The sequence below is a fragment of the Rhinoraja longicauda genome, chromosome 30, assembly GCF_053455715.1.
Source record: "Rhinoraja longicauda isolate Sanriku21f chromosome 30, sRhiLon1.1, whole genome shotgun sequence".
In the NCBI taxonomy this organism is placed as follows: Eukaryota; Metazoa; Chordata; class Chondrichthyes; order Rajiformes; family Arhynchobatidae; genus Rhinoraja; species Rhinoraja longicauda.
The window spans coordinates 29,483,068-29,498,980 of record NC_135982.1 but is presented as its reverse complement, the minus strand read 5'-3'; the positions used below and the strand labels follow the sequence as shown (position 1 = coordinate 29,498,980).

General features: G+C 49.4%; 1 protein-coding gene across 2 annotated transcripts in view; it reads left to right on the top strand.

Annotated features, from left to right (window-relative positions):
* LOC144608179 (rho guanine nucleotide exchange factor 10-like protein) overlaps positions 1–15,913 on the top strand; it is a 109,590-nt gene that overhangs the window by 20,820 nt on the left and 72,857 nt on the right. For both annotated transcript variants that reach the window (XM_078425686.1, XM_078425687.1), the window contains exons 3-6: positions 8,843–8,992; positions 9,523–9,849; positions 11,467–11,494; positions 14,361–14,452. In XM_078425686.1, the coding sequence (XP_078281812.1) occupies positions 8,843–8,992; positions 9,523–9,849; positions 11,467–11,494; positions 14,361–14,452 (597 nt within the window). The remainder of the gene's footprint in view (positions 1–8,842; positions 8,993–9,522; positions 9,850–11,466; positions 11,495–14,360; positions 14,453–15,913) is intronic.

Genomic DNA, 15,913 nt, shown 5'->3' with positions numbered 1-15,913 from the left:
TGGGTCTAACTGTACTCTTGTACGAAGAGAAGAAATTGGCAGAGGATTAGATCACTATAGTTTAGAGTTCCAGCAGGGTAATAGGCCGTTGGGCCATTGAGTCCACGCTGACCATCGATCACCTATTCACACCAGCTCTATGTTAGCCCACTTTCACATCCACTCCTTACACACTAGGGGCAATTTACAGAGGGCCAATTAACCTGCTAACCTGCAAACCTGCACATCTTTGATGTGTGGGAGGAAACCGGAGCACCCGGAGGAAACCCACGTGGTCACAGGGAGAACGTGCAAACTCCACACAGACAGCACCCGAGGTTGGAATTCAACGCGGGTCTCTGGCGCTGTGAGGTAACAGCTCTACCCGCTGCACCACTGTGCCGCCTCTGTTGAGACACCGTGGAATCTGAGTGTCTTTTAAAAAGGGAGAACACTTAAATGCGTTTTACAAAATTCCCTTGGAGGGGAGGGATCGAGCGGCTGGACGCAGGGGGTGAGGGGCATCGTGCCGAGCCGCTGCCCATCGCAGCGCCAGGCCAGGAGTGTCGCCACGGAGCCCCAGATGCTCCCGTGACGCGCCGTGGAGCCGGACGTCCTCGCAGGCTGACCGCCGACAGCGAGGAGGGACCGGCCTGGGTGAGATGGAGGAGGGACCGAGATGGAGGAGGGACTGGCCAGGTTGAGATGGAGGAGGGACCGAGATGGAGGAGGGACTGGCCAGGGTGAGATGGAGGCGGGACCGGCGTGGCCGAGCAGGAGGTGGACCGCCGAGATCGAGGGGGACCCCGCTGGGGGTGGGGGGGGGGGGGGGGGGGAAGAGCCTATGGAAACAAGCCTGGTTGGCCGCTGATACCAGAAGATAAGGCTGTTTCACGAGGTGTACGTAACTTTGTCTCTGCCAGGAATACGATGTCTGTGCTGCCCAGGTGAGGTCTGCTGTAGGATGCAATACGAAGCATTTCACTGTACCTCGGTACACATGGCAATAACGGAGCGTTGAATCGTTGAAGCACCTGAGCCTTCAGTAGTGTGTGAGTGGGCGGCGTGAGGTTGCATCATGACACGGCTTGTTTTGCTCCTCTGTCTCGGATGCTGTTTATTCGGTGAGAGTGTCGGGGCCTGGAACTCCCCCTGTCTGATCGCTGACTTCCGGAATATAAAGGTCAGTGCTGGAGGGCTGGCAATAGTTTCTGGAGAAGGACCATCTGTTTTTAATTCATGCTGGTAGTTTACTGAGAACATAAACAGCCCTCGGTGACTTGCAGTTGGTGGCAGTGAAGGCAATGTAAGAATGTCCAAGCTCACTGTTGAATGTTCTGGGTTTGAGTTCAAATGGCGGAGAGTTTTTAGGAGTTTATAGAAAGACTCTGCTACGTTTCAGTCCAGTGTAGTTTATTGTCACGTGTACCGAGGTACAGTGACAAACCTTTGTTGTGTGCTAACAAAGGGCGGTGCATTGGAGAGAAGTGCTGAAGAGGCTGGGGGCTGGGGGCTGGGGGCTGGGGGCTGGGGACTGGGGGCTGGGGGCTGGGGGCTGGGGGCTGGGGGCTGGGGGCTGGGGGCTGGGGGCTGGGGGCTGGGGCTGGGGGCTGGGGGCTGGAGCTGGGGGCTGGGGGCTGGAGCTGGGGGCTGGGGCTGCCTTCAATGGCGGGCAGATGTGGAGAGGGTGGAAACTGCGTTGAGTCAGTATATTCTACAGTGGAGAAGGTTGGTGATCTGTGCTTTTGGAGAGTGAAGGGTGTGGATCAGTATTTCCTTAGCAACGGGTTATTTAAAGATAAACAAGGTTGCAGATAGATATAATGAACTCTTCCTTTAGCCTTCCTCTCTGTGACACAGTACCTTCCTGAACATTGGTAGAAACAGCTATAAATCCGAGAGTAAATGTGACTGCCGCCAAGATTTGTAAAGTTACGATAATTAAAATAGGAAATGCAGTAAAAAGATACATCTTCAACCGAGACAATATTTAAGATCCACATTTCAAAATGCAAATAGTTATCAGACCAAGGTATGGATCCATGTACCATTCCAAGTCATGGGGGGAGAGAGAGGGGGAGAGAGAGAGAGAGAGAGAGGGAGAGAGAGAGAGAGAGAGAGAGAACGAACGCAGGTAAGTGGGCTCAGATCTCCTGCACAGCATGGCCTCCCCTTGATTGGCCGGCCTCCTGCAATCATAGAAACATGCAGCTCAGTGATGGCACCTCTGTACACCCCATCCACACCGACCATCATGCCCGTCTGCGCCTGTCCCACACCTGCATCAGGCCCCTATCCCTGTACACCTCTCCTATCCGAGTACCTGGACAGGTATCCAAGCACCTGTCCAATGCAGAAACAAGGAGCTGCAGATGCCGGAATCACCCAGGGTGAAAGCCTCAGACACAGGGAGGACGTACAAACTCTGCACAGACAGTACCAGAGGTCAGAATCAGAGGATTGGGGCGAGGGGTGGAACAATGAGATTTGGTGTGGCATTTGGCCTGTGAATTGTCATCCAGTGAGGGGTGAAATCTGGGAGGAGGGACTTGTTGGAAATGTGGCAAAAAAAAGAGTCTTCTATACTCTAGGTGTAAAAGGGTGGTTGCTTTTCACGGCACCTTGGTATACATCATAATAAACTAAACTGTAACTTGATGTGTCGGAAGAAACTGTAGGTGCTGGTTTACACCAAAGATAAACACAAAATGCTGGAGTAACTCAGCGGGACAGGCAGCATCTCTGGGTAGATGCGATGGGTTGAGACCCTTCTTCAGCATTTTATGTGCATCTACTCTGTAACTTGATGGTTGGCATGGACTCGGTTTCCACTCTCTATCTCTCTAAAATTAGCAGCAAGAATAAGACATTCGAGTAATGTCTGACTGCAGAAAGCAACTCTATTGAAGTCGGTTCACCAGAAGTGAAGTGAGAGGAGAAATCCTGGGGATAATTGGATGCATTTTTTTCCACATAAATGATAGACCTAGTGTACTCCCACATGAGTTTCCGTAGCTACCCCTTTCATTGAGTAATGTAGATGCAGTTGGAGGTGTTCAGCCAAAATGAGTCTCTTTGTCGGACTTTGGTTAGGCCGTGTACGGACTGTTGTAAGCAGTTGTGGCCACCACGATGCAGGAAGGATGTGGAGGTTTAGGAGAGGGTGCAGAGGAGGGTGACCAGAAGATGTCAGGATTAGAAGGTGTTGGCTTCAAGGAGAGGGTAGGAAGGTGTTAGCTTCAAGGAGAGGGTAGGAAGGTGTTAGCTTGAAGGAGAGGGTAGGAAGGTGTTAGCTTCAAGGAGAGGGTAGGAAGGTGTTAGCTTGAAGGAGAGGGTAGGAAGGTGTTAGCTTGAAGGAGAGGGTAGGAAGGAACTGCAGATGCTGCTTTAAACCGAAGATAGACACAAAAAGCTGGGGTAACTCAGCGGGACAGGCAGCATCTCTGGAGAGAAGGGATGGGTCTGAAGAAGCATAACGTCCCCCATTCCTTCTCTCCAGAGATGCTGCCTGTCCCGCTGAGTTACTCCAGCTTGTTGTGTCTACATTCAGCTTCAAGGAGAGGTCGGACAGACCTGGATTGTTTTCTCAGGAACGCCAGCGGTTGATTGGAAACCTGGTGGAAGTGTTTCAGATATGAGAGGCATTTGTACATCAGAGGCGCAGATACAGTGGACAGGCAGAACCTTTTCCTCAGGATGGAAGTGTCAAATACTGGAGGGCATAGCTTTAAGGCACGAGGGGCAACGTTTAATGGAGATGTGAGAGGCACTTTACAGAGGATAGTCATGTGGTTGAACAGGGAGCAGAGGGATTGGATCATGTGGTGAGAGTTAGTTGGTGTTGTGTACAGCATTGATCTTGTGGAGGGAAGGGTCTATTCTTGTGCTGCACTGTTCTATGTTCTATCTACTGTTGTCTACGTAGTGAACGAGGCTGTGTTTACAGTAACTGGGCTCGCACTGCATTTGGGGGCAGTTTAACAGCATTCCTGCATAAACGCCGATGATTCAAATGGTGAAAATCTCCAGGGCCTTCTCAGCTTTATGTTAACTGTTTCTTCACTCCCATGTTGGACTGTCTTTAGAGTTCATAATTTAGCTTCATCCTTTTGCGTTGTATTTACTGTTTGGGCCACTGAATGCACCATTCTTAAACCAAGGCTGGAGTGGTATCATATCATATCATATATATACAGCCGGAAACAGGCCTTTTCGGCCCTCCAAGTCCGTGCCGCCCAGCGATCCCCGTACATTAACACTATCCACTAGGGACAATTTTACATTTACCCAGCCAATTAACCTACATACCTGTACGTCTTTGGAGTGTGGGAGGAAACCGAAGATCTCGGAGAAAACCCACGCAGGTCACGGGGAGAACGTACAAACTCCTTACAGTGCAGCACCCGTAGTCAGGATCGAACCTGAGTCTCCGGCGCTGCATTCGTTGTAAAGCAGCAACTCTACCGCTGCGCTACCATGCTGCCCTTAGAGTGGCACAGCGTGGAAACAGGCCCTTGTACAGATGGGCCGCAGAAAGAAACCAAGGCTGGAGTGGTAGAGTGGCACAGCGTGGAAACAGGCCCTTGTACAGATGGGCCGCAGAAAGCATTCACAGCACGGTTTGGGAACGGCTCCATCCATGACCGCAAGGAAATCCCAGAGAATTGTGGAGAACTCTATTCCTTGTGATGTGAAGTTTAATTGAAACGGGTTTTCTCTCATATTAAGGAAGCATCGAAACTTGAATCAACATCCTGCCTTCCTGCCCCTGTTTAGTTTAGCGTTTGTCCAAACTTGACCATCCTACCCACTTGCAATGGATGGACTGTTCAGTGTTGTTGATAACATTGGAGGTACGTTCAAAAGCAGTCTGAACCAGACTTTACTAAGTACTGTATTCTTCAATTGTTGGAGAGGTCAGCACAATGGTGCAGCGGGTAGAGCTGCTGCCTCACAGCGCCAGAGACTTGGGTTCGATCCTGATTACGGGTGCTGTCTGTACAGAGTTTGTTGCTGTCTGTACAGAGTTTGTTGCTGTCTGTACAGTTTGTTGCTGTCTGTACAGAGTTTGTTGCTGTCTGTACAGAGTTTGTTGCTGTCTGTACAGTTTGGTGCTCTGTACAGAGTTTGTTGCTGTCTGTACAGTTTGTTGCTGTCTGTACAGAGTTTGTTGCTGTCTGTACAGAGTTTGTTGCTGTCTGTACAGTTTGGTGCTCTGTACAGAGTTTGTTGCTGTCTGTACAGTTTGTTGCTGTCTGTACAGAGTTTGTTGCTGTCTGTACAGAGTTTGTTGCTGTCTGTACAGAGTTTGTTGCTGTCTGTACAGAGTTTGTTGCTGTCTGTACAGAGTTTGATGCTGTCTGTACAGAGTTTGTTGCTGTCTGTACAGTTTGGTGCTCTGTACAGAGTTTGTTGCTGTCTGTACAGAGTTTGTTGCTGTCTGTACAGTTTGTTGCTGTCTGTACAGAGTTTGTTGCTGTCTACAGAGTTTGTTGCTGTCTGTACAGAGTTTGGTGCTGTCTGTACAGAGTTTGTACGTTCTCTCCATGGCCACGTGGGTTTTCTCCAGGTGCTCCAGTTTCCTCCAACACTCCAAAGACGTGCGGGTTTGAAGGATAATTGGCTTTGTTAAAAATTGAAAATTGTCCCGAGAGTGTGTAGGATGGTGTAAGTCGCTGGTCAGCACGGACTCGGTGGGCCGAAGGGCCTGTTTCCGTGCCGTGACTCTAAACTAAACTAGGAAGTTTAAATGCGGATGGTTGCTTCTCTGCCAGTGGCTCCCACACAATCCTCAGGTGCCCGCCCGCCTGACTGGACAAAGTTGTAAATCTGTTCTGGGGACGAGGGCCATCTGTCTCGGGATCTGTTCACACGCCAGCACGCTCTGTCCCCCTGCATCGTGGAGCTGAGTGATGCCAGGGACAGGCCTGTCTTCCTCCAGCACAGGGCCAAGTGTACAAGAACGTGGGCTCAGCCATAGTGTGAGTCTGGGAGAGAACACTGCTCCCTCTGCAGACCCTGACCAGCCTGTACTCCCACCACACAGCAGCAGGTGGCAGCATTCCTCAGTCGCCAACACCATGTTGTTAGGAAGCAGACAGGCAGCATCTCTGGAGAGAAGGAACGAGTGATGATTCAGCTTGGTTCTTCAGAGTGAAGAAGGGTCTCGACCCGAAACATCACCCATTCCCTCTCTCCAGAGATGCTGCCTGTCCCGCTGAGTTACTCCAGCACCCTGTGTCTATCTTTGATTTAAACCAGCATCTGTAGTTATTCTCCTCAAGGTACTTTGAAGTTCTTTCTATAGACAATGGTGTTATAGACAATAGACAATAGACAATAGGTGCAGGAGGAGGCCATTCAGCCCTTCGAGCCAGCACCGCCATTCAATGCGATCATGGCTGATCACTCTCAATCAGTACCCCGTTCCTGCCTTCTCCCCATACCCCCTCACTCCGCTATCCTTAAGAGCTCTATCCAGCTCTCTCTTGAAAGCATCCAACGAACTGGCCTCCACTGCCTTCTGAGGCAGAGAATTCCACACCTTCACCACTCTCTGACTGAAAAAGTTCTTCCTCATCTCCGTTCTAAATGGCCTACCCCTTATTCTCAAACTGTGGCCCCTTGTTCTGGACTCCCCCAACATTGGGAACATGTTATCTGCCTCTAATGTGTCCAATCCCCTAATTATCTTATATGTTTCAATAAGATCCCCCCTCATCCTTCTAAATTCCAGTGTATACAAGCCCAATCGCTCCAGCGTAGTCAGATCATGGCAATTTCTGCATGAAAATCAAGTCAAGTCAAGTTTATTTGTCACATACACACACACGATGTGCAGTGAAATGAAAGTGGCAATGCCTGCGGATTGTGCACAAAAAAGAATTACAATTACAGCATATAAATAAAGTTAATATAGAGAAGACAAAATTTAATCCCTGAAGTTATAAAAGTTAACAGTCCTGATGGCCTGTGGGAAGAAACTCCATCTCATCCTCTCCGTTTTCACAGCGTGACAGCGGAGGCGTTTGCCTGATCTTAGCATCTGGAACAGTCCGTTGCTGGGGTGGTAGGGGTCCCTCATGATCTTGCTTACTCTGGATCTGCACCTCCTGATGTATAGGTCCTGCAGGGGGGTGAGTGTAGTTCCCATGGTGCGTTCTGCCGAACGCACTACTCTCTGCAGGGCCATCCTGTCCTGGGCAGAGCTCAGGAGACGGATTTCATTCAAGGGTCAGATCCACAGATATTACAGGCCAGGAAAAGCCTGAAGTTGTATTTTTGAGCAGCTCTGGTGTTAAGGGTCTTGATCCAGTTAATCTTCTGCTGAAATGGAGTACTGTGTGCAGTTTTGGTCTCCAAATTTGAGGAAGGATATTCTTGCTATGGAGGGCGTGCAGCGTAGGTTCACTAGGTTAATTCCCGGAATGGCGGGACTGTCGTATGTTGAAAGGCTGGAGCGATTGGGCTTGTATACACTGGAATTTAGAAGGATGAGGGGGGGATCTTATTGAAACATATAAGATAATTAGGGGATTGGACACATTAGAGGCAGGAAACATGTTCCCAATGTTGGGGGAGTCCAGAACAAGGGGCCACAGTTTAAGAATAAGGGGTAGGCCATTTAGAACGGAGATGAGGAAGAACTTTTTCAGTCAGAGAGTGGTGAAGGTGTGGAATTCTCTGCCTCAGAAGGCAGTGGAGGCCAGTTCGTTGGATGCTTTCAAGAGAGAGCTGGATAGGGCTCTTAAGGATAGCGGAGTGAGGGGGTATGGGGAGAAGGCAGGAACGGGGTACTGATTGAGAGTGATCAGCCATGATCGCATTGAATGGCGGTGCTGGCTCGAAGGGCTGAATGGCCTACTCCTGCACCTATTGTCTATTGTCTATTGTCTATTGTCTAATGCTTCCTAAACAATGAACTGCAGAGGAGAAAGTTAGAGGCAGGAAACATGTTCCCAGTTGGGGGAGTCCAGAACAAGGGGCCACAGTTAAGAATAAGGGGACGGGCATTTAGAACTGAGATGAGGAAAAACTTTTTCAGTCAGAGAGTTGTAAATCTGTGGAATTCTCTGCCTCAGAAGGCAGTGGAGGCCAATTCTCTGAATGCATTCAAGAGAGAGCTTAAGGATAGCGGAGTCAGGGGGTATGGGGAGAAGGCAGGAACGGGGTGCTGATTGAGAATGATCAGCCATGGTCACATTGAATGGTGGTGCTGGCTCGAAGGGCCGAATGGCCTCCTCCTGCACCTATTGTCTATTGTCAGAGACGATTTACGAGGATGTTGCCCAGACTCGAGAGGACTATAGGGAGCGATTGAGCAGGCTAGGATTCTATTCCTTGGAGCGCAGGAGGATGAGGGGTGATCTTATAGAGGAGTATAAGATCATGAGGGGAACAAATTGGAATTAGAATTTTGTTAGACTGTTCTACGTTCTATCTCTCTCCCTCCAACTCTAACCCCCAATCAAGCGTACCTATTGCTATATATAGACCCAAAAAGTTGGAGTAACTCGGCAAGTCAGACAGCATCTCTGGAGAAAAGGAATCGGTGATGTTTCGTGACACCGAGCTGGTTGATCTTCCCCTTGTAAAGTTCTTGTTTCCATTCTCTGGGTTTGGGGTTGGAACACTTTAGCATCAGTGGTGCATGAAAGCAGCGCGTGGAAAATATCTTATTGCAACTCTTTGAATGTCCGTGGTACAAGGACAGCGGCTAATATCACTGAAGACCAACACAAAAAGCTGGAGGAACTCAGCGGGTCAGGCAGCATCTCTGGAGAGAAGGAATGGCTGACGTTTTGGGTCGAGACCCTTCTTCAGATCACCGTTGATTTAACCAAACCTTTGACTTTTGTTTCAGATGGGAAGGGGGAGGAAGTGGAGCCCCAGTTGTGCAGCATGGCTGTGGGTCAAGCAGCGACTGAAGAGAATATCGTCGATCAAAATACCCTCGATCAGGGTGCCGTGTGTGAAGGTCAACGTGCAGTGGAAGAGGAGACATCAAAACCAGGTACATGGTTTTCACATGATGGATCAAATGGACAGAAAGCCTTGAGATCCGGAGAGTAAAACATCTTCACCTCCACCATGAGATCTGGAGCTTGCTTCAGATCATTGATCCCTACTCTCCAGTTCCTCCCTTGCCTCTTTGAGGGGTGTATGTGTGGGCGTTTGAATAGTCTGCTGGCATCTCAAACATGTGGGTGCTGTGAGTGCAAATCTCTGTCACCTAACTGGCCTTCAGATGGGGGAGGGTCACCTATAGGTGACATTTTTGGATGTTTAAAGCCAATATTTAAAGGAACCACTGCTGTAGTCACGTATAACGTAAAGAAAAGGAAGCAAGGCTGTCTTCGAGAGACAGATCAGAAAGGTTGAGGGCTCAGTGATTGCATGCTTTCCACGTTAGAAGCCCTTTCATCGATGGCTTCCAGCGGTTTGGAAGAAATGTTGTAAGACCCTCATCAGTTTCGGTCAGACTAGAGAGTATAGTTATGTAAGGGGAGACACTGACCTTTGGTGTTCTCTTTGCACTGACAGGTAGCCACTTGACTGAAGAGTTGGAGTCGTCTTCAGATGAAGAAGCTGGTGAAGAATACGACTTTGATAGTGACGAAGTTGAGTGTGTGGAGAACAGGCCCCCGCTGGCATCACCACCGGGGAGACCGGGCGATGGTCAGGCTGCAGATGTACCCCGGACCGTACCAGTACCTGACGCAGTGCAGTCAACCCAACCTGTACAGGACACTGATTTCCTCAACACCGGCCCATCTTCCACAATCCCTGCAGTACCAACTCTGCATTCTGCATCGCACCTGAGCACTGTTGCGTCTCCTACCAATCCCATCATGCATTCTATCAGCTTTGGTAAGGAAAGCACCAATGGGCCATTCCATAAACGTGCATCCACGTGCATTGCTTCATGGTTAACTAGGGCGTACATCACAAGAGGGGGCACGTTTAGGCTGAGGTCTGTCTTGAATTACATAGACACAAAATGCTGGAGAGAAGGAATGGGCGACGTTTCGGGTCGAGACCCTTCTTCAGACTGATGTCAGGGGAGAGGGAGATACATAGATATGGAAGTGTAAAGTGTGAAAACAGGGCAAAGGGAATGGAGATCAAGGAAAATGTAGAATAGATCATTGTTAGCTGGGAGATGGTAACAACAAAGTAAACGGAGATAAAATGTAGTCGGAGACAGTAAGACCGGTCGGAGAACTGGGAAGGGGGAGGGATGGAGAGAGAGGGAGAGCAAGGGTTACTTGGAGTTAGAGAAGTCAATGTTCATACCGCTGGGGTGTAAGCTGCCCAAGCGAAATATGAGGTGCTGTTCCTCCAATTTGCACTGGGCCTCACTCTGACAGAGGAGGAGGCCCAGGACAGAAAGGTCAGTGTGGGAATGGGAGGGGGAGTTAAAGTGTTTAGTGACCGGTCTGTCTGTTGAATTAGCTGTCTTCAACTCCAAGAGTGTTGGTGCAAGAGGAAATGATAATCAATGTTTTGATCCAACCTCTTGGGCGGCATGTTGGCACAGCGGTAGAGTTGCTGCCTCACAGCGCCAGAGACCCGGCTTCCATCCTGAGACCGGGTGCTGTCTGTACAGTTTATATGTTACATAGAAACATAGAAAATAGGTGCAGGAGTAGGCCATTCGGCCCTTCGAGCCTGCACCGCCATTCAATATGATCATGGCTGATCATCCAGCTCAGTAGCCTGTACCTGCCTTCTCTCCATACCCCCTGATCCCTTTAGCAAAAAGGGCCCCATCTAACTCCCTCTTAAATATAGCCAATGAACTGGCCTCAACTACCTTCTGTGGCAGAGAATTCCACAGATTCACCACTCTCTGTGTGAAGAAATGTTTTCTCATCTCGGTCCTAAAAGACTTCCCCCTTATCCTTAAGCTGTGACCCCTGTTTCTGGACTCCCCCAACATCGGGAACAATCTTCCCGCATCTAGCCTCTCCAACCCCTTAAGAATTTTATATGTTTCTATAAGATCCCCCCTCAGTCTTCTAAATTCCAGCGAGTACAAGCCTAGTCTATCCAGTCTTTCCTCATATGTAAGTCCCACCATCCCAGGGATCAATCTAGTGAACCTTCTCTGTACTCCCTCTAAGGCAAGAACGTCTTTCCTCAGATGTTCTCACTGTAACTGCATGGGATTTCTCCGGGTGCTCCGGTTTCCTCCCACACTCCAAAGACGTGCAGGTTTGTAGGTTAATTGGCTTCTGTAAATTGGTGTGCTGGTTGGCTATGACTCAGTGGGCCGAAGGGCCTGTTTTGAAGCTGCTACTCTAAAGTCTAAAGTAAAGTGAATGAACAAGGTATCTAAGGGTTTAACATCTATAGAATGGTCACCAAGATATGCCAATGTGTTTGTTCAGGAGATAGATGACGGTTGCCTTCATTAGAAAACCAAGCAATAACCAAATGACAACTACAAATAACGATCTCCAACTTCTCCCAATTTTCTTTCAGACTCTGCGACCGCAGGCCTGTTGCCATGGTGAGTCTCCTTTTAAAGTTTTCAGTCTCCAATATTCCATGTAGTCGTTTGAAAAGTTAAATAAAAGGACGACATTTTAGTTTACCCAAACAGGGACACTTTCAAATATTGATTTTTGTTTCCTGAAACGTTCAGTAAGGTTGTGTGCAACAATTAGGGTTGCCAACTATCTCACTCCCAAATATGGGACAAGGTGACGTCACCGCCCCGCGCTCCACTTGACCTCACCCAGCCAGTGGCCACGTGCTCCCGCTCCACCAATGGCGGCCGCCCGGCACCAATGGTGCCCACCCTTCCTCCACCTCCACCCTACCCCCACCCTAACCCCCCCACCCTAACCCCCCCACCCTAACCCCCCCACCCTAACCCTCCCACCCTAACCCCCCCACCCTAACCCCCCCACCCTAACCTCCCCACCCTAACCTCCCCACCCTAACCTCCCCACCCAACCCCACCCCCACCCAACCCCACCCCCACCCAACACCACTCCCACTCACCTCCACCCTATCTCCACCCTAACCCCCCCACCCTAACCCTCCCACCCTAACCCCCCCACCCTAACCCTCCCACCCTAACCCCCCCACCCTAACCTCCCCACCCAACCCCACCCAACCCCACCCCCACTCAACCCCCACCCCCACTCAACACCACTCCCACTCACCTCCACCCTATCTCCACCCTAACCCCCCCACCCTAACCCCCCCACCCAACCCCACCCCCACCCAACACCACTCCCACTCACCTCCACCCTAACCCCCCCACCCTAACCCCCCCACCCAACCCCACCCCCACCCAACACCACTCCCACTCACCTCCACCCTATCTCCACCCTAACCCCACCCCCATTCACCCCCACCCAACACTACCCCCACTCACCACCACCCTACCCCCACCCACCCCCACCCACTGCCCCCCTCCCACCATTCCTCGTCCGTCAGTCACTGTGCCGTCTGAGTTGACCAACATCCCATGATCCCACCTGTGTTTGTGGACGTCTCTTCCTCGTTCTCAGCTCTCCCACCACGCACTGCACGAGGCAGATACCTGTGGTGGATTCTGTGCGAGTGTTTGTCGAGGAAAGCAGTGGTGATGACTAAGGGTTAATCTCTGTGGCAGAATGTAAGTGATCTGCACGCACCTTTATGACTCTCCGGCAAGCTGCAGTGGCAGCCACGCCCTGGCAACAGGGTAATAAATGCCTTCCATCGGCGGAGCTGAGGAGAAACAAACCCAGCGGCCAGCCTCACTCATGGACACAGCTGCTCTGTGGAGAGGGGCATGAGAGGGGGGAATGGGAGCGTGTGCCGTGTAGCAGTGGGAGCAGGAGCTCAGCAGGATCTATCGTGTGTAATGCACGATGACCTTCCTCAAGCACACACGCCACAGGTTTGTGTCAACGTTGTTTCCAAGGCTTCAGCAGCTTCTGTTACCAGGAAGCAGTTCTAAGGTGGAGTGGATCACAGTTTGATTGCTGTGACTGCGTTGATTTTAAATACTTTATCACAAATAAAATCCAAACTGGTTGTGACTAATCCAGCAGCGGTGAGGTTTAGCAAAGTTTTAAAGGTTTTTTTAGGGATACAGTACGGAACAGGCCCTTCGGCCCACCGAGTCCGTGCCGACCAGCGATCCCTGCACACTAGCATGTCCTACACACACTGGGGACTATTTACAATTTCTCCCAAAGCCCATTAACCTACAAACCCGTACGTCTTTGGAGTGTGGGAGGAAACCGGAGCACCCGGAGAAAACCCACATTTAAAGGATGCACTTTAAAAAATGTTTCTCTCCTTTCTTTTTTTTCCATTTATGATTATACTTGCCACCTGTAACTTACCGCTGGTCAATGTTCTTAAGTAAGTGGAAAAATTAACCCTTTTCTTTCTGGTCCACAGTAACAATCATACTTTTGAGATGCGTTTAGATTTTTTTAGATTTAGAGATACAGCGCAGAAACAGGCCCTTCGGCCCACCGAGTCCGCGCCGCCCTGCGATCCCCGCACATTAACACTATCCTACACACATTAGGGACAATTTTTACATTTACCCAGTCAATTAACCTACATACCTGTACGTCTTTGGAGTGTGAGAGGAAACCGAAGATCTCGGAGAAAACCCACGCAGGTCACGGGGAGAACGTACAAACTCCGTACAGACGGCGCCCGTAGTCAGGATCGAACCTGAGTCTCCGGCGCTGCATTCGCTGTAAGGCGGCAACTCTACCGCTGCGCCACCGTGCCGCCCATATAGCATATTTAAAACACCATTAAAACACGTTATTTTCCATCCCTCTGACAATCCATTTCCTGACAATCTGTTTCTCGTTGTTTGGATACTATACTTCTGTTAGCTCAGAAGGTACACGTTTCCTCCTGTACTGAGGCGAAGCTGACTATTGTCCAGTTTAAAGGAATAAGAGAGGTTTTAGGTCGAGACCCTTCCTCAGACTGTGCTCAGTCTGAACAAGATTCTCGAACCGAAACGTCGCCTATTCCTTCTCTCCAGAGATGCTGCCTGACCCGCTGAGTTACTCCAGCATTTTGTGTTTGTCTTCGGTGTAAACGAGCATCTTCACTTCCTTCCTACACATGTTGCCTGTCCATGTTCTCCAGAGATGCTGCCTGAAATGCTGAATTACTCCAGCAATTTGTGTCTGTCTTTGGTTTAAACCAGCATCTGCAGTTCCTTCCTGCACACATCATCTGTTTTGGTGGTTGTGCTCGATTGTCCTGCACACCCAGGACATGTGGAACTGTGCCATATATAAGTCCAGAGGCTGTTTTTATCCAGTGTGATGACTTGAATGCTCTCGCTGTCCAGTCTTGGGCACCACTTTATGCATTGTCCCTTTGGCCTGTGTTCCCAGGAGGCTTTCCTCTGCCGTGCGTCATGAATCTACCAGCAGCTGTGAGGCCGATATCAAAGATGGAACCTGGGACGAAACCTTCTTGTATAACGGTAAGATATCTTGGTGTGCAATAACTGGTGCAGGGAATGTGTCCTCACACAGATTGTGATACAGAACACGGTGGCGCAGCGGTAGAGTTGCTGCCTTACAGCGAATGCAGCGCCGGAGACTCGGGCTCCATCCCGACTACGGGCGCCGTCTGTACGGAGTTTGTACGTTCTCCCCGTGACCTGCGTGGGTTTTCTCCGAGATCTTCGGTTTCCTCCCACACTCCAAAGACGTGCAGGTTTGTAGGTTAATTGGCTGGGCAAATGTGTGTAAAGAAAAATTGTCCCTAGTGTGTGTAGGAGAGTGTTAGTGTGCGGGGATCGCTGGGCGGCGCGGACCCGGTGGGCCGAAGGGCCTGTTTCTGCGCTGTATCTCTAAATCTAAAAAATCTTTTTAAAAAAATCAAACATGTGGGAGGCTGGGGGAGAACAACATTTTTTTTGTTTGGCAAGATTTTGTTTTATGAAGATAATAGGATCGATATTATGAAAGGGTGAAAGATCAAATGTAGTCAAGAGTGCTTTATAATCATATGTCCCAGACAGAACAACGACATTTTTACTTGCAGCAGCACAACAGAAAATGTAAACATTGGACTCTATGGTACTCCTGTGACTGGCAACCTTCCTCAACATTTTATTTTACTTCCCCGAGTGAACAATGCCCAGGAAATGAGATTGATGGACTTCTTGACCATTAGAGACGGCTTGATACAATACAATACAATATATCTTTATTGTCATTGTACCCAGGGGTACAACGAGATTGGTGTACACTGGCTGCCCTTTGTATGCAGTTGCCATTCCCAACTCTTATCCAAACTGTGGACAACTAGTGCAGAAAGCACAGATACAAGGAACAGCAGATGCTGGTTTATACCAATGATAGACACAAAGTGCTGGTGTAACTCTGCGGGTCAGGCAACATCTCTGGAGAAAAAGGTTAGGTGACGTTTCAGGTCAGGACACATCTTCAGGTTCATCCATGTTCTCCACAGATGCTGCCTGACCTGCTGAGTTACTCCACCACTCTGTGAAACGTCACCTATCCATGTTCTCCACAGATGCTGCCTGACCCGCTGAGTTACTCCAGCACTCTGTGTCTATCTTTAATGCAGAAGGAGTAGGAATCAAGTTTTGCAACTTGGACTGGAAACCCCCAAGCACAGACTGAACTGCTGGAAACTTCCTGATTTTATTTAATGAAGATTTTAAGCTACAAAAGGGGAAGCACGTCAAAGTAAATTGATATAGTGCTCATGCTTTTAAATGGCCATGTTTTAAAATGCCCATTTATAATGCTCAGTGCACCAGTAAGAATGTCATTGTTCTGTTTCGGGACTCAGGACAATAAAACTCTCTTGACTATTGACTCTCGTTAGAAGAGATAGATGTTTTTAAGACCAGAGTGTTTGTTTTACTACGTTTTAAACTTAGCACATTCAGGATATTTCCCCAGACACT